At 48.5% G+C, this 21,824-nt stretch overlaps 1 protein-coding gene across 1 annotated transcript in view; it reads right to left on the reverse strand.

Annotated features, from left to right (window-relative positions):
• The window catches only part of FHAD1 (forkhead associated phosphopeptide binding domain 1), a gene marked incomplete at both ends in the record, with an annotated part of 107,310 nt that overhangs the window by 40,815 nt on the left and 44,671 nt on the right, over positions 1-21,824 (reverse strand). The window contains 6 exons of the mRNA XM_080920942.1: positions 1,265-1,402; positions 2,260-2,330; positions 10,028-10,223; positions 14,923-15,072; positions 16,409-16,492; positions 18,716-18,823. Of these exons, the coding sequence (XP_080777068.1) occupies positions 1,265-1,402; positions 2,260-2,330; positions 10,028-10,223; positions 14,923-15,072; positions 16,409-16,492; positions 18,716-18,823 (747 nt within the window). The remainder of the gene's footprint in view (positions 1-1,264; positions 1,403-2,259; positions 2,331-10,027; positions 10,224-14,922; positions 15,073-16,408; positions 16,493-18,715; positions 18,824-21,824) is intronic.

Below are 21,824 nucleotides of genomic sequence, written 5' to 3' on the forward strand. Positions count from 1 at the left end.
TTGTTGAGTCGACCCGTTGCCATGGTAGGAAGTGGACTCTCCCTGGGCCCCGTCTGGCTTGCTTTTCCGTCTTCAGCATGCCTCACACAGGCCGGGGCAGAGGGGCCAGGAGGGTCTATGTGAAAATCTCAGTGGGACCCTGAGCCTTGATTGATAGTCCAGGTTGACTCAGCTCCCCCTCTCTGAACTGTCTGCCTTCTTCTGGTAGGCCAAGTAACTCCCACCTCTTAAGCTCTTGTCTGTTCCTCCCTCTAAAGCCTCCTTTGCTCTGTTTTTCTCTTGGGCAATAGTTGTCTCCAGGGTCTGAACGTCAAGGACCCTTGTTAGGCAGACCTGGTTCCCATGGCAGTGCTTCAGACCTTGCCACATCCTAAAGAGATGGGGTTAGTGACTCTGAAGTCTGTGTTCTAACCCAACATAATAGAGGCCTCCTGTCCGCCCTGGGCAGATGGTTAGAGAAGAAAGCTTCTGGGTTATGGGGACTGAAGATGGATAAGTTTAGGACCAACATTAGCAAATGGTCCGTAGGCATTGCCTGCCCCACTGCTTTGGAAATAACATTTTATTAGGATACTCCATGTTAATGTGTGGTCTCTAGAGAAAAAAGGGCTGATGTGACCTGAAATCAGTTTTGCTTACACTTGGCCACTGATAAACCAGGACCTGCCACAGCAACTCCAATTTGTGTGCTCAACTGTAATACAAGACAAACAGGGTGACATTTCCTGAAATGTCAACACGCCTGCTTATTCCACTTGATCTTCCTGTGTTTTTCTTTTTAAAGTTTTATCTATATATCTCCTATCTATCTACCTGTCTGTCTGTCTGTCTGTCTGTCTGTCTGTCTGTCTATCTACTCTATCCATCTATCTATTTATGTACTTAATATGTATGGGTGTTTTGCCTCAGTGTATATATGGCAATATATATTATCTGTGTGCAGTGCCCACAGAGACCAGAAGAAGGCGTCAGACACCCCTGGAACTGCAGTTACAGATGGTTCTGAACTGCCACACGGGAGCTAGGAAGTTAACTCCAGTTCCCTGTAAGAGCAGCCAATGATCTTAACCACTGAACCGTCTCTCCCCAGGCCATTGCTGTGAGCATTAGAACCAAATCATTCACCCTGTGTACCTCATTTAGAGCCAGTCCACCAATCTGGAAGTGGGAAGGTTACAGTTCTGCACAAAGCCCCCAGTGGCCCATGGGAAATGTCCACCTCACTTCCTAGGCTCAAAGAACAGCCACGGACCGACCGCCTTACCGCCTTCTCTTCCGTCAGCTGCTGGATTCTGGTTTTCAGCTTCTCTTCTTGTAACAGCTTCTCAGTCAGCTTCTCCTTCTCAGCCAGGTGCTCCTGCCGCAGAGACTGCTGAGTTTCCCGAGAGGCGTTGACCTGGGACTGCGTGGAGAGAAAAGCCATCTGACGCCCACGGGGGAGAGACTGATGAACCCTCTAGCTACTTCCTCACAAATTATCTTCTGTAAAAAGCTCCTTAAAAGCATGGCTGAGCCACACTCAGTGTAAAGACATGATTACTGAGAAGCAACAAGAATTTTGAGACATCACACTCCTGGTTCTATATAAAAATCCCTGTTCTAGCCAAGTCTTCATGTCTGCCCAGCTCGGACATGGGGTGTCACTGTTCCTGCATCTTAGTCATGAGGTGATGAGGGGGAACTTTAAGCCCAGTGTATAGTGTGTAGTAAGTGCTCCGTAAGCAGCAGACGGGAGGGTCAGCAACCCCGTACTCAGATCCTTTATCTAACTAGCTGTGTGGCAGTCAGACTATCATCAACCTCTCTGAACACTGATGTCTGTGGTCCAGGGTCCGGATCGGGTTCGCCCGCCACCGTTGTGTGTGGCGTGTATGTGTAAGCGTGTCAGGGTCATGGCATTCATGTGGAGATAAGAGACATCTGGGCGGGGTCAGTGTTCTCTTTCCTCTATGTGGGTCCCAGGGATTAATTAAACTCAGGTCAGCCGACTTATCTGCTGAGCCACCTCGATGGCCCTCTTTGGGAGTTTTCACAGAGACAATCAAGCCCTGTGGGTATCCAGGGAGGTCAGGTAGGGGATGGCACCCTGACGGTGTTTGTCTATTCCTTTGTAGGTCTCTCTCAGACACTGGGACCAAGCCCTTTGTGCAAACAGAAAATCCTGGTGCCTGCGGGAGGGCGGTGCCTGACTCACCCACAGCAAAAGGAGACAGATTCAAATTCACAGTTTTGGGGGAGAAAAAGAACTGAAAGAGTCACCCGAAGTTCCTGGGACTGGCTCATAATTTTCTTGTAATGTTCCAGAAGATATATCAGACACAGAGAGAACCCTTAAAAAAAGGGGCAAGAAGAGAGACAAGGGTCAGTTTAACTCCTTGTGTCTTTCTCCTTCGCTCTATCCCTCCCTCTTCCTTCCCTTCCCTTCCCTCCCCCTCTGCCTTTCTTATTATTTCTTCCTTCCTTTCCTTTTTGGGATGTGGTCTTGCTACGTAGCCCAGGCTGGTCTTGAACTTGTGATCCTTCTACCTCAGCTTTCTAAGTGCTGACAGTACAGAAGTGCTCCACCACACCCAGCTGTACATAACAACTTATCCATCAGGACAGGACCAACTGTCATCCAATATATTTTCCCAGTGGTTGTTAGACATTTGAGGCAGGCACAGCTCCAAGGAGAGTATGGCTTTGTTTTGGCAGACACTAAAAAACGCACCAATAAAGTACCCCTTCCTGTATGCAAATGATATCGGAGGATTTTACAAAGCCACGCCCTTCCCAGGCCTTACAGTGCAGTCTTAGTGACAGGTCAACCTGACAGGTAAGAAACACAGGGGACCACAGGCATCTGGTGACAGGGCAGGGACAGGGGACTGTGAGGGTCTCAGCAGAGGCTGAGGAGTCACTAGGTGTGGGCAGAGTGGGAGGGAGGACATTCCAGAACAGAGGCTGAAGCTGGCTGGGTGGGAACGTCACTGGTACTCGGGTCCTAGGGCCTTGGACCTGAGACTACATAGGGAGGCTAAGGACCTGAAGACCATTTCCGGCAGGCCTAGGGGGAACCACAAATGTACAGTCCTGATTTAAACATCTCTGAAATGTACAGCGTCCACCCCCACCACGTGCCTGACGCTACTGGAATCGATGACCGCCTCACCACGGTGGCTCCTGTCATCACCCTGACAGATGAGCTCTTGGCCCATCTGCCATGTAGGGTATATGTGACCCCAAAGGAGTTGTGACCTACATGTGGGAACCCCTGGTGCACAGGATGTTAAGAAGCTTCCATGGCTAGAGGTGTTTTAAATAGTAAAACCATGCCAGGACGTCTGGTAAGGCAGAGCAGGTTGAGACCTGGAGACTCAGTGGGCACACACCCGAGACTTAGGTGACTCCCTGCTCCCTGCCAGACTCCTGGCCTGGAACACATGCCACGCTCCTCACATACAAAAACTAACAAACAAATCACCACCACCAACAAAAACATCTCCTATAGTCACATTGGCCTAAAGCAGAGTTTTCCACGCTACTGAGGTAACCTAGGGGCCCAGAGAGCTTAGCCAGAAAGCTTCCCTTCCCGGACATTCCTCCCCGAAAAAGGTATTTAACCTCAGGTGTACCCTGAAAAGTGGGTATGGTAAGTTGTTATGCATCTATTTTCCAACGTGGATTGTATCTTTCATCCCCATCTCCTGTGGGGAGCCATGGGGAGGGCACTCAGCTACAGAGTCGCAGCTTAATTCTCTGTATGCCCAGTCCCAACCACCACCAAGCCTGCCTCCACCAAGCTAAGGACAGTCACCTCTCAGACGAGCCAGAGCTCCCCTTTCCACAGCCTGCGGGCCCTGACTCTGTTCTCAGCTCTTCTGCTGAGTGGACTCACAACGTATCTCTTGTTTAGCCCGTCATAAGAACAAGAACTTTAGACATGGCTGGCTACCCTTGAGATGTTAGAGACTCCTGCTCTGACTTAAGAGTTTGCTTGTAGCCAAAGGGATGCCCAGGCAGTCAAGGTTGATGTCCCCAGCTAGGCTGCGGTAGCAGGCCTAAGAGAAAGGGTGAGGGACAATGACTAGCTCTGAGATTCCTGGAATCTGAACAACTGGAAAGAACCCAGGGAAAGATGGTCAGAGAGAAACCGGATACCACCTGTGGACAAGGCCAGTCTAGGATCTCAGACACCACCTGTGACCCGGGAGCCAAAGAGAAAGGTCATGTGTGGGTGAAATCTACAGAGGACCAAGGGAAGAGGGGAGAGATGGAAGGTGACGTGGGGAGGGGGTACCAGACTGTGTCTCAAGGTCAGATGGTGTGCTGGGCTGAATAGGAAAAAATTTCATAGACTCATGTGTTTAAATGTTTGGCTCATAGGGAGGGGCAGAATTAGGAGGTGTGGCCTTGTTGGAGGAAGTGTGTCACAATGGGGATGGGCTTTGAGGTCTCCTATGCTCAAGCTCTGCCCGGTGTGGCACACAGTCTCCTTATGCTGCTTTTAGATCAAGGTTTAGAAGAACTCTTGGCTCCTCCAGTCTCAGCCTGCATGCTGCCATGTTTCCCACAATGATAATGGACTAAACCTCTGAACCAGTAAGCCAGCGTCGGATAAATATTTTCCTTTATAAGAGTTGCCGTGGTCATGGTGTCTCTCCACGGCAATGAAACCCTAACTAAGGTGAAATGTGATCATGTTGGGATTTTGCCTTTGGGAAGAAGAGCATGATTTCATTGTACATGAGAGGAGCTCGTGATTCCATCTTCAGTCTCACACAGTGGGCCAGCATAGGGTAGTAGCTGAGGCTGGAGAGGCAGCTCAGTGGGTAGAATGCTTGTTCGATTCCCAGCAGCCACATGGTGGCTCACAACCATCTGTAATGAGATCTGATGCCATCTTCTGGTGTGTCTAAAGACAGCTACAGTGTACTCATAAATAAAGAATAAATCTTTAAAAAAGAAAGAAAGAAGCCAGGAACATGGTTTGCATATTGTTTTGAAACTTGATTCTTTTGTTTCTCCTTTTTTTTTACTCTTTAGACAGGGAGGGTCTCATTTGTAGCCCTGGACAGCCTCTAACTCAGAGATCCACCTGCCACCCCTTACTCCTGGCTCTGTTTATCTTTTCTCTCCTTCCTTCCTTCCTCCCTCCCTCCCTCCCTTCCTTTTTTCTTTTCTTTTTTCCCCACAAGGTTTTAGATACTTACTGCTGCTGAACCAACCAACCATCTCGCTGATATGGGATAAATGAACAAATTAATTACAGTTCCATCTGAGCCCAACTCTGCAGCCATAAAAACTTCAAGCTATGGCTGATAGAATGAGCTGGAGGTGGGGGAGCAACGGAGTCAAATGACCGCTCACAGTGGCAGCCATGACAGTAAAGATGGTGGCGGGAAAGGGGAGTTTTATTTTTTTCATTTCTTTCCTTTGTCCCTCTTAAAGTTACGGCATAGCTCAGCTCTTCTAGAAGTGGGGGTTCCTCACAGTCGCAGAAACGGACACAGACAAGTAAGTGGGTTTGCAGAGGTAGCTCTGAGCAACTTTCCCCCACTTATCAAGGCAGCCTGAGAGACAGAGTCAGGTCTGCTGACTTTCAAGGGTCTCCCTTCTGATACCTCCTGTCTTCCCAGAACTTCCTTTGCCAATCAGATGCCATGTGGTGCTGCCTAGAAGTGAACAGCAAGACTTCCAGGCTCACCCATGTTGGGCAACCTGGACTTATCTGGGCTTATCTCAGGACTTACAAACATGCTATGTAACCTTTCTCTCTTGAAACACTGTGGTAAAGGGTGGCAGGGAGCCTGGTGGTTAGGAACAGGAGCAGGGAGCCTGGTGGTTAGGAACGGAGCTCCAAGACCAAGGGGACTTGGAGCAGGGAGGGACACAAGACCATGTCTCTAAGATGGCCTTCAAAGGGTCCTACTAAGTCCTAATTTACTGCCCAGTGGAAGTAAGGTAGGGTCTAGATAAAGCCTCTCTGGTGTAAGCCAGGCTGCCCTGCCCAGGCACATGGGCGGCCACCTATGTTATGTCATCAAGTGTTTGAAGTTGTTGAGATCAGCTTCTTGCTATCAGAGGCTTGCTGTGGGCCAGGCCGGTCATACACTCTTATACCTACCCATGAGGTTTCCTGACTATTTTACAGACAGGTAAACAGAGGCGCAGCACTGTCAAGGAACCTGGCCACATGGAGTGCTGGTCTGGGGTCCCAACCCTGGGGTTCAAAGTTCAAGTCCAGAAGAGCCAAAAGAGAGTGAGAGTGGAGCTTTGTCCTCAGACAAATGCACTCTGAAACTTAATCTCCAGGGTCTCGTCTGCCACGGTATCTGGGGATGTAGCCCCCAAAGGGCATTGCAGCTTTGTAAGACAGTAGATCTCAGTTATCAGCTCGCTATCTGGTTGTGTGACACCCTCTGTAACTCTGATGCAGCAGGAAGGCCTCAGGAGCTACTGTACCACGCTCTTGGACTCCCAGAAGCATGAGCTCTACAGGTGTTTTCTCTATAAACTGTCCAGATTCAGCTGTTCTGTTACAGTAATGTCATGACTCACAGTGTGTGTGTGCTGAGGTTCATCTAGGGAAAGACAGTGTAGGTCTGTCTAGGCCTGGATGCTCTAGAATGTGGGCCTGGCCTGGTGCCCTGTTGGGCCTTCAGAGAAAATGTGGGGTCATGACCAAAACCACAATGTCCTCATAGCAGGACAGTTTTAACATTAGTAAAAATACAGCCAACATTAACACCTGTCTCGCCGGGCTGGTGGGAGGGTATAAAAGCACTTGGTTCAGAAAACACCTAGCAAGTGCTTAATCCCCAAGAGTGGAACATATAACAATGCTAAGTACCAAGCAGAGAAACACTTAGCACAGTGCTAAGTACCCAGCAGAGAAACACTTAACATAGTGCTAAGTGCCCAAGAGTAAAGCTCTTGACCCAGTGGCAAGTCCTCAGAAATGTCAGATGACACACAATTCCTGCTGTTTCCTCAAACTGAGATGACACAAGTTCTTGTGTGCTAAGGGATGGCAGAGAGCATATGCGAACCCTCCCTGGTCTCAGTGACTCAGAGAGCTGTTGTGAGGGTGAGCAGGGATAACACAGGAAATGTTGAGGATGTTCTATCAAATCCAAGTGCTTGAATATGACAGCTATCATCACTGTCACTACTGCTATCACTATCATGATCACCACCACCACCACCATCACCATCACCAACATAACCATCACTACCATCATCACAACCGTCACCATCACTACAACCATCACCACTATCACCACCACCATCACCATCACCAACATAACCATCACTACCATCATCACAACCATCACCATCACTACAACCATCACCACCATCACCACCACCATCACCACCATCGACAACCGCCTTAGACACTGCTCTATTCCTGTGAAAAAACACCATGGCCAAGTCAACTCTTATCAAAGAAAACCTTTACTTGGGACTGGCTTACAGTATTAGAGATTCTGTCCATTATCATCATGAAGCATGGCAGCTGGCAGGCAGGTGCTGGAGAGGTAGCTGACAGATAAATCCCTATCCACAGGGAGAGAGAGAGTCTCTGGGCTTGGCTTGGGATTTGGAACCCTCAAATCCCAGCCCCAGTGACACACTTTCTTTAACAAGGCCACACCTCCTAATCCTTCTAATCTTTTTGAATAGCGCCACTCCCTAGTGACAAAATGAATGAGCTTGGGGAGGCTGTTCTCATTCAAACCATCACAATCACCTTCCTCACTTTCATCCCCACCTCTCCCCTACCTCCTACATCACCACTGTTTTAGTTAAGGATTTACTGCAGTGAACAGACACCATGACCAAGGCAACTCTTACAGGGACAACATTTAATTGGGGCTGGCTTACAGGTTCAGAGGTTCAGTCCGGTATCATCAAAGTGGGAACATGGCAGCATCCAGGCAGGCATGGTGCAGGAGGAACTAAGAGGTCTACATCTTCATCTGAAGGCTGCTAGCAGAATACTGGCTTCCAGGCAGCTAGGACTAGGTTATTAAAGCCTACCAAACAGTGACACACCTACTTCAACAGAGCCACACCTACTCCAACAAGGTCACACCTTCTAATAGTCCCACTCTCTGGCCCAAGTATATACAAAAAAAACTTTCTTCCTTCCACTTCTCGGCCTGTGCCGGAAACAGCGCTGGGTGGAGAACACAGGGCAGGTACCAGATTGTCTGTTTCTTTTGGTCCTTTGGGATACCCTTATGCTGAGAGAGATCCCTTTGCTGCCCGCCTCGTCTTCCACACTGTGCCTCTTTTTATTCTTTGTTTCTCTCAGCTTTGTAGAACCAAGGCATTGTAATCGCAGGACACAGCCAAAAAGAACCCCAGCTCACTAGAGATTCAGAGACAATCTTTCTGAAACCACCAAACTGGGAATAAGGAGCAGAAAGGGCCTGCACCCGGAACCGCTCATCCTAACTTCCTGTAACACACACAGCGTGTGGAGAGAGGACGGTTCTGCTGAGCCCGGCCTAGCACCGCTCGCTCGGAGCTCAGGCCAGAATCCAGGAGAGAACAATGACCGACTGGAAGTCCTGCCCGAGGCCCGTCTGTCCCAGCCTTTCTGGAACTGCCGTCTAGGCAGCTTAACTTCACATCCATATTTCTTTACAGTAACAGATGGCTCCATTTACAGACACAGACAGTGGTGACAGACATGGTCTTGGGAGTGAGGAGGGGACAGTGTACACACAGCTCAATGCAACTGTTACGGAGGGAAAAGACTGGGATCGGCTTCTCATTGGTTCCAGCCTGGACAAGCAAACAGAAGCCTGCTCCCCGCTGCTGGGTCACCCCGTGACCCTGTCCTCATCTCTCATTTCTGTGTACACACTTAGAGACATGAAAATCATTCTTATATTTCCTAAGAAGAACTTTATACCGTCCTATGGATCTTTGGAGACACCCTGTCTGGGAGGCTGAAGCTCTGGAAGGCAAATGTCTTTCTGGCCTCATCCCTGGCTACATAAAGGCATATTTAGGAAGCCCTTTGAAAGAATAAGTTTTCAAGGACTTGTTTCAAGAACAAGTTTTCCGAAACGTTGGTGCTACTATGAATGTGTCCCTGGGCGCTCTCTCCACTTCCCTGGTCTTGTTTTTCTACATAGCACCCATTCCTACAGCTTTATTTATCCACCAATCATCTACCTACCCACCCATTCATCTTCCCATGCATCTATACGTCCATCCATCCATCTATCCATCTGTCTGTCAATATGTCTGTCCATCCATCCATCATCCATCCACCCATCCATCCTCCCATCAATCATCCATTTGTGGACTCACTGACCCACCTATTCATTATCTTCCCATTTGCCTATTTATATCTACAATCTCCCCACCCACCTGACATAATCCATCTAGATATGTGATATCTATTCACAAACCATTCACCCTTCCATCACATATATGATATATATCACATATATGCCATATCAGGCCGCAGGCTCACAGAGATCCACCTGTCTCTGCCTCCAAAGTGCTGGGTTTAAAGGTGTGTGCCACCACTTTAAAAGGCTTCACTTTAAATATTGTTTATTTAGTTTTACATATATGAATGTTGTGCCTGAATGTAAACCCGTGTGCCATGTGTGTGCCTGGTGCCTGTGGAGGTCAGAAGGAGGCTTCAGATCCCTTGGAACTGGAGTTACAGATTACTGTGAGCTACCATGTGGGTGCTGGGAATCGAACCTGGGTCTCTGCCAGAGCAGCAACCGGTGTCTTAGCTGCTGAGCCATCTCTCCAGCCCCTCTACTTAAAAATTTAAGTTATATTTTATGTTTGTTTTGTGTGATTGTGCATATTAATCAGAGAATCAGTTTGGGGAGTTGATTCTTTCCTTCTATCATATGGGTCTTGGGGATGAACTCAGCTCATGGGGTTTTACCTGCTATGCCATCCTGCCAGCCCTGATTCCATAAAGCCTTCTTCACCAACATATCCTGTTCCAGGGGGAGTTCGTGGTGATATTCCAAACACCTTATGAGAGAAAAGGCCCAGCTACCTTTGTCAGAATCCGACATCTCGATGTTGAGGTCCCTGAGCAGCTGCTCTGTTTCCTCCAGCCAGGACAGGGACACTCTCAGGATGCTCAGCACAGCCTTCTGAAGTCCCGAAATGGGTGGGCTGAGTTGCAGGTGCTGAAGGAGCTCCACCTCTTTCTTCAGCCCGATGCCGTTGCAGGAATCTCTCATGCAAGCCTGGGAACAGACAGGCTATGAGCAGTCAGACCCATCTATAAATGGCCCTGATAAGGACCCTGATGAGATTGGCCTATGAGGGATGAGATCCTGGACCTGGCCAGGAAAGCAGGTCGACAGCCCGTCACTGCCCTACTGTGGCCCACTTTCATTCCGGTCCTTTTGGCAGCCTTTCTTTTCTCCCAGTTTAATTTGGTCTTGGTGAGGGTGTGTGTGCATGTGCGTGCATGTGCATATGTGTATATGGTGTGTGTGTGCATGCGTGCATGTGTGTTGTGTCCTCCTCCATTGCTCCCACTGCATTGCCTTGAGACAGCGTGTCTCAGCAAACCAAGAAGCTCACAATTTCAGCTCGGTGGACTAGTCAGCGAGCTCTTGGGATCGTCTGCCTTTGCCCATCAAGGCTGGGTTGCAGCCATGCCTGGCTGTTTGACATGGGCACTGAAGATCTGAACTCAGGTCTCCGAGCTTGCACAATGGCTCTTACCTACTAAGCCAACCCCCCAGCCCTTTGTCTGGACTTTTGATAAGACACAGGGAATCACCAGAGAACTTTTACAGTTGATAAACAGCTTCAGCAAAGTGGCTGGATATAAAATTAACTCAAACAAATCAGTAGTCTTCCTCTACTCAAAGGACAAACATGTGGAGAAAGAAATTAGAGAACAGACACCCTTCACAAGAGTCACAAAGAATATAAAACACCTTGGGGTGACCCTAACCAAGCAAGTGAAGGATCTGTATGACAAGAACTTCAAGTCTCTGAAGAAGAAAATTAAAGACCTCAGAAGATGGAAAGATCTCCCATGCTCATGGATTGGAAGGACCAACACAGTAAAAATGGTCATCTTGCCTAAGGCAATCTACAGATTCAATGAAATCCCCATCAAAATTACAACTCAATTCTTCATAGAGTTAGAAAAAGAAATTTGCAAATTCATTTGGAATAATAAAAATCCCAAGATAGTAAAAACTATTCTCAACAATAAAGAAAATTCCGGGGGAATAACCATCACTGACCTCAAGCTGTATTAGAGATCAATTTTGATAAAAACTGCATGGTATTGGTACAGAGACAGGCAGACCAATGGAATAAAATTGAAGACCCAGAAATGAACCTATACATCTATGGCCACTTGATCTTTGACAAAGGAGCTATAAACAATCAATGGAAAAAGAAAAGCCTCTTCAACAAATGGTGCTGGTTCAACTGGTAGTCAGCATGCAAAAGAATGAAAATTGATCCTTTCTTAACTCCTTGTACAAAGCTCAAGTCCAAGTGGATCAAAGACCTCCACACAAACCAGGTACACTGAAACTAATAGAAAAGAAAGTAGGGAAGAGCTTAGGTACAGAAAAAAATTTCCTGAACAGAATACCAATGGCTTATGCTCTAAGATCAAGAATCGACAAATGGGACCTCATGAAATTGCAAAGCTTCTGTAAGGCAAAGGACACTGTCAAAAGGACAAAACAGCACCCAACAGTTTGGAAAAAGATCTTTACCAATCCTACAGCTAATAGAGGATTAGTATACAATATGTAAAAAGAACCCAAGAAGTTAGACTTTAGAGAATCAAATAATCCTATTAAAAATGGGGTACAGAGTTAAACAAAGAATTCTCAACAGAGGAATATCAAATGGCTGAGAAGCACCTAAAGAAATGCTCAACATTCCTAGTCATCAGGGAAATGCAAATCAAAACAATCCTAAGATTTCACCTCACACCAGTCAGAATGGCTAAGATCAAAAACTTGGGTGACAACAGATGCTGGCGAGGATGTGGAGAAAGAGAAACACTCCTCCACTGTTGGTGGGATTGTAAACTGGTACAATCACTCTGGAAATCAGTCTGGCAGTTCCTCAGAAAATGGAACATAGTACTTACTACCTGAGGACTCAGATGTACTATTCCTGGACATATACCCAAAAGAAACTCCAACATCTAACAAGGACACATGCTTCACCATGTTCATAGCAGCCTTACTTATAATAGCCAGAAGCTGGAAAGAACCCAGATGTCCTTCAATAGAGGGATGGATACAGAAATTGCACATATACACAATGAAGTACTACTCAGCTATCAAAAACAATGACTTCACAAAATTCCTAAGCAAATGGATGAAACTTGAAGCTATCATCCTGAGTGAGGTAACCCAGTCACAAAAGAACACACATGGTATTTACTCATTTATAAGCAGATACTAGCCCCAAAAGCTCTGAATACCCAAGAAACAATTCACAGAACTTAAGAATCTCAAAGAGAAGGAAGGCCAGAACATAGATGCCTCAGTCCTTCTTAGAAGAGAGAACAAAATGCCCATGTGAGGAAATACAGCAAAATAGAGACAGATAAATAGAGGAGCAGGGATTGGAGAAAAGATCATCCAGAGACTGCCTCACCTGGGGATCTACCCCATATGCAGCCACTAAACCCAAGCACTATTGCTGATGCCAAGAAGTGTTTACTGGCAGGAACATGATATGGATGCCTCCTCAGAGGCTCTACTAGAGTCATACAAATACAGAGGAGGATGCTTGCAGCTAACCATTGGACTGAACACAAGGATCCCAATTAAAGAGCTAGAGAAAGGACTGAAAGTGTCTGCAACTCCATGGGAAGAACAAAACGATCAACTAACCAAACCCACCACAGTTCCCAGGGGCTAAAACACTGACTAATGAGTTCACTTGGAGACCCATGACTCCAGTTGCATATGTAGCAGAGGATGGCATTGTCTGGCATCAATGGGAGGAAGGGCTTGGGTCAGTGAAAGCTTGTTTTCCCAGTGTAGGGGAACGCCAAGGTGCTGAGGTGGGAGAGGGTGGTTGGGAGAGAGAGCATCTTCCTGAAGGTAATGGGAGGGGGAGGGGGTATGGGATTGGGAAAAGGGGATAATATCCGAAATGTAAATACAGAGAATATCCAATAAAAATATGAAAAAAAAAAAAGACACAGGGAATCTCCTTTTTAGGCTGGGTAATGCCTCACTGCCGCTGCCAATCTGCCTGTTGGGAGAACCAAATCTGGCTCTTTCCAGTCACCAGAGCTCCTGTCAAGATTGTCTCACATGCTGGACAGAAAGTGCCGTTTCCTGACTTGTTTGAAAGAGAGCTGGCAAGTCAGCATTTGCGCAAAACTCCCTAAATAGCAGCTTCTGATTGCGAGAGAGCAGAGGAGGCAGCTGTAAGTCCTGACACAGGGAGGGGGCGCCAGGGGGCTCCCTCTTCAACAGGGAAAGGCAATGGCTGAAAATAGCTTCCATGGCTGGGCACAAATGAAAATTTTGTGCAAAACATTTCTCTTCCTCCCTGCCTCCCCCCAACCTCTGTCTGTCTGTCTTGTGTGTGTATGTGTGTGTGTGTGTGTGTGTGTGTGTGTGTGTGTGTGTGTTGGGCTGTACATGCCTGAGTGTGCACATTCAGGCGTGGAGGCTGGAATCTCAGAGCCATGTCCCCTTGTTTTTGAGAAAGAGGCTGTCAGTGGGTCTCTGGCTGACCGTGGATCTGTCTGCCTCCGCCAGTGCTGGGATCATAGGCATGCGCCACCGAGCTCAACTTTTAAAGGGTGGGATCAAGTTCAGGTCCTCTCGGGCGCACAGAAACCGCTGTAGTGACTGAGGCGTCTCCCCAGCTGTGGTTTCTCTTTCTTACTTTTTCAAATCTAGAGCTGGGGGACTTCCCAGAGCTGGTCATCTCTTTCTGTCTGTGGGGGAATTGATTAGTTCCAAGACACTAGCCAAATTCTGAGGAAGTTCAGTTTCCTTAGTGAGAGTCATGGCATTTGTCAATAACCTACACACAGCCTTCTGAATACTTCAAGTGGCCTCTAGGCGACTAAAACATCCAGCATAATGTACAGGCTTGCAGAAAAATGACAAGAAAGAAATGTCTGAGGGCGGGAGTGACGTTTGGTGGTACAGAATTTGCCCACTGTGCACAAGGGCCAAAGTTACAGAATCATACAGCCCACCCCACACAAAATCCAACCTTATTTGGTACGAGACTGACTTTGTGGGGAAGGGTACATGCAGGTCAGAGGTTGATGTTGGGCCTTCCTCAAATACTCTCTGCTTTACTTTAAGAAACTTTCTGGCATGTTTGGGATAAGGTCATACAAAACCCAGGTTTGCTTCAACCTTCCTGTGTAGCTAAGGATGACCTAGATCCGGGCGTCTCCGCCTCCCAAGTACTGGCTTGCATTGGAATATCCAGTTTTATGGGATGATGTGGATCAAACCCAGGCCTTCATGCATGCCACGCCCCTCCCTTGCCCTTGTTTATTTTTTGACAGTGTCTCTCACTGACGTCAGAGCTAGCTTATTTGGCTAAACTGAGTGCCTCACAATCCCCCCCACCACCCAGGATCTTTCTGCATCTGCTTTCCCAAACACTAGGGTAACAGGTGTGTGCCGCCCCTATCTTTTTAACTGGGTGTTAAGGATTCGAACTCAGGACCTCATGCCCGTGTAGCAGGCAGGCCACTGTCCCGGCTATATTTTGAGTTTAATGGAGAAAAAAAAAGTCTGGATGGATACGTTCTTTCCCTGGGAGGGGATTTTGAGTCAAAGGTGGGGGAGGGTCTTAAAACGAAGAATGTTTCTTCCCAGCCTGTCCCAGGGAGGGGGCAATTTCTTGTCATGTGGCGCTGAAGGGGGACAGCAGGCTGGCGGCCTGTGAGGCTCTCCCAGAGGCTACCTGGCACTTGTCCAGCAGCGCCCTCAGCTTCTCCACGCTGTGCACGGTCTCCTCTTGTTTGCAGTGCAGGTGAGTTTCCCTTTGCAGGGTCCACTTCCTCTGCTGGAAGCTGAGGTTGTCCTCGGTGACCTGGACGATCCTCTCTATCAGCTGACCAGAGGACAGACAGGAAGATGTCTCAGGGCAGCCTGCTCTGCGAGGCACTGATTGCAAAGTGGGAGCACATGTCCTGGCTCGGTGGGGAGGGATGCAGGCCCTGAGGTGCTGCCTCTGAGGGAACATGTGCTCTGTCACCTGGACGCATCGCCCCGGAACTGGGGTCTGTACTGTCCCTCTGAATTTGCTCCAGATCCTTCCACAGTTACAGCAATGACTCTTGACACTAAGTGTGCGCTCACAGGCCCTGGCCTCCTGTACCTGCCTGCCTGTGGGTCTTTTTTTTTTTTTTTTCTTCCCTGTGTGTGAATACTGTATGTGTGTATGGTGTGTATGTATGTACTGGGTTTGGGCATGGTGTCCATGTGTGAGGGTATGCATGTGTGTATGTGTGTGTATCTATGTCTCTCTCTCCCTCTCTGTGTGTGTGTGTGTGTGTGTATCTCTGTGTATCTCTCTCTGTGAGTGTGTGTTTCTGTGTGTGTAGCTCTCTCTATCTCTCTGTGTGTGTCTCTGTCTCTCTGTCTCTGTCTCTGTCTCTCTCTCTCTCTCTCTCTCTCTGTGTGTGTGTATGTGTGTGTGTGTGTGTGTGTGTGTGTGCAGGCCAGAGAACACTTTGCCCGTCATTCCTCATGAGCCATCCACCTGGTTTTATTGAGCTAAGGCATCTCACTGGCCTAGAACTTGTCAAACAGGCTAAGGCTGGCTGGCTGAGAACCCTGACAGATGCCCAAGGGTTACCTGTCTATCTCTCCCTAGCACTGGGGTTACAGGTGTGTAATGGCACACAGACCTTTGTGTTTTATTTGTGTCCTGGGGATTGAACTCAGATCCTCACGCTTGCGGGGTGAACACTTTACCAACTGAGCTAACTGTCCAACATCCCAACCCCCTTTGTAAACTACTTACTTACCTGTTCTTGGCCACAAAGGTCTCAAAAGATAACAGGCAAACATGTGGCCTATCTACAAGGCTGTGGCTAGCTTCCCCGCTGGATGGGATCAACCAAGGTATGTGGGCCAAAGCCAGGTCACCCCTCTGCTCCCAGAGCACCAGTGTGTGTCTGGTGACCAGACGTGAGCCTGCCTGGCTGGACTTGATATTTACAAGGAACATTTCAAGGTTTTTTTTTTTTTTTTTTTTTTTAAACCAGCTTTCACTTCAAAAGCCAGGAAATCCCCTAAAATCACAACAAATCTTTATGGTGTAGCAACAGTGTGAAGAATATGTGCCACTGAGAAAAACAAGCATACGCTCGCAGGGTCTGGCATCCAGATCCCCAGAGACAGACGCAGAGGAGTCACGTGACCAGAAAGCCAGCTACACTAACCTGCTGGTCGGTGATGGGCTTGTCGAGGAATGGCTTTGTTTTTCCGAAAGTGGCTTTGATGACCTGGCTTCTGAAGTTCTCTAGCTGTGGCACAAAAGGGGGTGGGGGGGAGGTGACTGGTCAGTGAGGGTTACCTAGACAGAGGGTTACCTAAACGGTGACTTCACCTCTGCGTTCAGGCCACGTGCTTGAACGGTCAGTCACGGTTATGAGGCACTGGGGTGCAGAGCCGTAGACAGAACGGAGCAGCAGGCTTCACGAATTATTTTAGAGCCCAACCCGACCCAGTCACATGGTTCCTGCACTCATGTCGCAGGCCCTCCAAGGAGGCCCTTGAAGTCAGCTATCCAATGGGAAGTCTAGGCCCAGAAGTGCCTTTTCATAATCGCTAGGCTGTGTAATAGATATTGAAACCATCAGCTGAAATAAATGGTATCGGCACTTGCAACAGGGAGAGGAGACAGCACAGGTGTGTTCCCAGGTGCCTGGGACGTCAGCTGTCCCAAAGCTTCTGTCCATTGTGACTCATTTCTCTGTCTTTGGAGCCGGCACAGTACGGGCCTGGAATGGGCACTCAGCAGGGGTTTTCTGAGCACCCAGATGTGGAAACATATCGGTCAGGCCTAGAGCTGGCACCCAGTGCCTCCCATGGGTTGGGGTTTTTAGCTTTTGATGGAGGGGCTGACCCTGTGTGTAAACTTAGAGAATCCCAAGCCTAAGGCACCCCAGACTCCATCAGGAAGTAGAAACTAAAAACCCCCGGTTGAGGATTTACTCCCACGGCACCCCATGACCTGTGCCTGTGATCTGTGGGCAGATGTGGGCATTAAAGACTAACATGTGTGCCCAAGGGGACAAGGAGGACCATCAGATGACATTCAAAGTCACAGATCTGTATAAAACTCAGAACTCGGAGAAGACAGAGATGATAACAGTACAGGAAACTTTCAAGCCGTGAGCTCCAAACTGTCCCCTCTGGTTTCATGTCAAAAGGAGGGGTGGGGGATTAAGCTAGCCGATAAGTTGGTTATATGGGGAAGTCCTGCATATAAGAGACCCTGGGGCCACCAGAGAGACTGAATCTGGGAGTGATAGATTCTTCCCAGCTATGGTGGGAACTGGGACAGTGGACTGGGCTGAGAAAGTCAGATGGGTCAGATGAGGTAAAGAGACAGTGAGAAGGACAGGAGGAAGGGGGGTTCCTTCGGGGGGTTCCCTCCCACTGGGATCTATGCATGAAGCTGTCTCACAATCCTTTAGGACCCAGCCTGGAGGTGAAATGAGGCCTCTGGAGCATGGGGCACACACCCAGTTCAGGTATATTTGGGGGGTGGTGTCATAAAAGAGCAATGGAGATGAGGGGGCAGCCCAGGGACTGTGTGGTGGGACAAGGGGACTGAGGACCAATGATTAGCACTGTTTGGTGGAATATACCTCTACATGTCATGTCCCTAGTGTGAGGACCAAGCCCTGGTTACACAACCTGGTTAGAGCTTGGATTACCATGGAAATAGAAATTGTGTCAACTTGGTGAGGGACAATACAGAATCATGGTTTTTAGTATTTTTTTAGGTGGCTTGCAGTCCTTCTGAGACCCTGCTAAGTGGTATAGCAGACGCCCCTCCCAGACACAGTGTGTCTTGAGCCACCAGCAGGTGGGGTGTCAGCAGAGATTTCTGCAGATAATCCAAAGTAGCTGTCCTGGGTTGCTTGGGCTTTGCTCTTGGCTTTTCATTGGCTCTCCCCAAGTCCTCTGTAAAGTCTTATGGCATTTTATAGCTTTCGAAGTGGGGCCCTGCACAATGGAAGGTCCGCCAGCCATCTTGGGCCAGAGCAGTGTAGAAAGGGCCTTCCTGCCCAGCCAGGCGAGGACTCTCTCACTGCCCTGACCTGGCTCATCTCTGTCTAGCGTGGACTTTGTACACTCAGGCCTTACTTATCTAAGAAAGAGACATTTCCTTATGGCCACTGAGAATCTGCTGGGGGGTCCTGGGGGAGAAAAGACCAGGGTAAATGTCTACAATAAAAACAATAGGGAGAAACTTTCCAGAGGGGGAGAGGGAGTGGGGTGGGGGACAGGAAGCCCTGGGGCAGAGTTGGCTGCCCGGTCAGGGTCTTGGGGAGTCACAGTCACGGCACATTTTTGGAGTGAGAACTTCCCAGCAGAAGATGAACCAACCGTCCTTAAACATCACACCCCGATCCACCCCACCCAGCCCTGACACCAGAAATGGCTGCTTGGCTGTAGGAGAACCCTGGGGGAACGTGGTCCAGCAAGGGGGGTGGGGAGCTGTGGAACACTCCTACCTGGCCTACTGCCCTTTCCAAATTGATTTTAATGAGGTTCTCTCTGTTCCCCATTTCTTGCAGCTGAAGCAATTTCCTTCTGGAATCTTCCTGAAGCTTCTCTTCAACCTGAAAGGATGATCAAAGCATGTGCTAGCTGCTGCTAATGTGGCCACGAGGCAGTCTCGGGGAGAGAGCCCTCTGTGAGACCTAATGGCCAGGGGTGGGGGTGTCCTAGAGGGACACGCAGATGAGGCATCCCACATGGCTGGGGTCAAAAGGGAGTTTGGTGAGGAAGTCCGCTTACGAGGCTTCATTTTCTGGGGCCAAGCACTGGGCTTTACTCCCTGGGCTCAGCTGAGTTAGTCCTACCCCCAGGCCTGAATCCCAGGGCAGTCTCTAATGGGTCATGTGACTTCAGAGGGGCGTTTTTTATGATACTGGGGCTGTCTTGAGTTACTGTGGGGTTAAGAGTGTGTGGAGAAGTGGTGAGATTTTATAACGGCTCTACGTGTGTTAGTGTTTGCAGATAAAACTGCAAGATAAACCCCCCTCCCTTAAGTCCACAGGGGGCTTCGTAAATATTGTTATGAGGAATACGGACCTGAGTATGTCAGCAGTGGGGACCACTCAGGGAGCCGGAACTTGCAGAAGGCGTTCAAAAGGGATGGGGGGTCTGGGGCGTGTCTACTTAGTCCCACCCTGTAATCGCAAAAGTGCTCAATGCTACCCTCTGCTGGCCATTGGACGCACTGCATTCCTATTCACAACTACTTTTTCCAAATTAGCAGATGTTAGATAGAATAAGCTTCCGGATGACATGTTTATAGGTATGATGTATTCAGAACACACTCGTTCCTCATTACTACTCCTGCTCCCTCCCACTTCGGTCCCTTCCTCTTCCTGACTTGTTCGTCCTTCTTCCTTGGGGACCACAGCTCTAGCCTGTATTAGAGATAGGGGTGCTCCTTTAAAGCCTCCCAAGCCCCTTATTGGGGTCAGGAGAGGGTTGCACCACAAATATACACTCAAAGCCTTCAGCACTTTCTCCAGAGCCCTGTGTGGCAGCGAAGAACCCAGACTCAAGCTGTTCGAGAGGCCTGCGTGGTCTGGTCTTCACCGCTTGCTCCGTGGGTCCTCCCAGCTCGAAAGTGACGGGACCCGGCCTTTGGGCCTGTTTTGTATCCTCAATTTAGTGCTCCAAAGCCCCGGAGCCAGCCTCAGCCACAGCCCAGCTCCACCCCGGTGCTCAAGTGTCCTGCCGGCCCTGTCCCTCAGTCACTGCCACAGAGAAGAGATGCTGAGGGGGTGGATTTGGTCCTCAGAGGATTATTAGGTCCCTATTCTGTACATGATCTTAGGCTGGGCACCCATGACCTTCGGTCTCCTTGCCTCCAATTTATTTCATTCTAGAACATTCTTGACGGTACTGCTGAGACCCACCCAGCCATGAGTAATAGCGTCTGAATCAGCTTCCTCCCATAAGGCCTAGATGACCAAAGTCCGGGCTGCCTGGTGACTGGTGCTTAGGGACACCAGGTTTTAAATTTATATCCTGGCTCAGTGGACGAGGGTGGATTTTCAATTGGATTTAAAAATACCATTTTATTTTTAAGTATGAATATAGAGGGATTGAATTTTAAAATGAATTTAATTTCAGTTTCAGTAGTCACAAGTTGACTAGTGGCAGTGCCGTTGTGATGAGTCCCATAAATGAGGCTTTGTGGCTTGGTTTTTACCCCTCACTGAGTGTATAGTTTCATAGGAACTGTTCTGCTCTGAGGTGCTCCCTCAACCCTCAGGTCCTCGCCTGTCAGCTGGACACAACAGTTTCCAGACCATAGAGTGGGCTGAGAGAACAGACAGAAATGACTGTCGCCGTGGCCAGAATCAGCTCTGATCTCCACCTTCAGAACTGTCTACAAACCGGGTGTAGCCACTGCCTAGGTCGCAGGCCTCCGGCAGCTTCTCTCTGCCTTTAGTACACAGCTGGGACTCCAGTCTTAATTAAAAAAAAAGAAAAGAAAAAGAAACTGAAATAAATCAAAACAAATAAAGCCGAAGGTGTGAGAAGCCCATAGGAATGCAAACAAAGTGAGGGGGGAAAATCCGCCTCAGGCAAAGTTGTTACACATTTGCTGTGAGTCAAAGGGAAACTGGTTACACAGTAACCACCGTGTATTAATAGTAATGATGTTGTAGACTTACAGTCTGGAAACAATAGAAGGTCTACAGAGTGCTAAAGGAAATCAGTCAAGGGAGAAATCAATGCACAGTCACAATATGCTTCAGAAAGGATGGTAACACACGCACGCAGGCACGCACGCATGCACACACACACTTCAGAGACTTCCCCTTCAGTAGAGACTGCATCCTTGGGGATGTATTTAGTAGGAGGTGGACCCTGGATACCCAGGGAATCAGGGAAGGCACAGCTCCTGTGGGTGTGAACTAAACACTAAATGCACAAAAGCATTGGGGATCCCTCTCGGGTGTGAGTGTGAAGGTCGTGGTGATTACAGTATGTCTGTGGGGGTGCCGGTGATGCTAAAGGATTGATGGTGGCTGTGGGATATCAAATGAGTAAATCTTGCTAGTCTGTGGTGGCACACGCCTTTAATCCCAGCACTTGGGAGGCAGAGGCAGCGCTCTGTGAGTTCAAGGACTGCCAGGGCTACGCAGAGAAACCTTGTCTCAAAACAAAACAAAACAAACCCTAGAAACAAAACAAAAAGTATCAGATTTTGGGAAGAAGAGGAGCTGAGTGGAGAAATTCCAAAAGAATGTAGGGGAAGTGTCTAATGAAAACGGTCAGTGGTGGGCAAGGCATTGCGTTGCCTTTAATCCCAGCACTGTGGAGAGATGGCTCAGTAGTTAAGCGCATTGGCTGCTCTTGCAAAGGACTGGGGTTCAATTCCCAGAACTGACATAGGCGCTTGCAACCAGCTGTAACTCCAGTTTCAGGGGATCCGACTCCTTCTTCTGGACTTCCTGGGTACTGTACACACACGGTGCATAGATATACATGTAGGCAAAACACACGAACATTCAAATAATAATTTACAATTTAACACAATACCTTGACAGAGGCAACACGGGGCAAGGAGGACTTATTTGCCTTACATTTCCA

The sequence above is a fragment of the Micromys minutus genome (assembly GCF_963924665.1).
Source record: "Micromys minutus genome assembly, chromosome: 9".
Classification (NCBI taxonomy): Eukaryota; Metazoa; Chordata; class Mammalia; order Rodentia; family Muridae; genus Micromys; species Micromys minutus.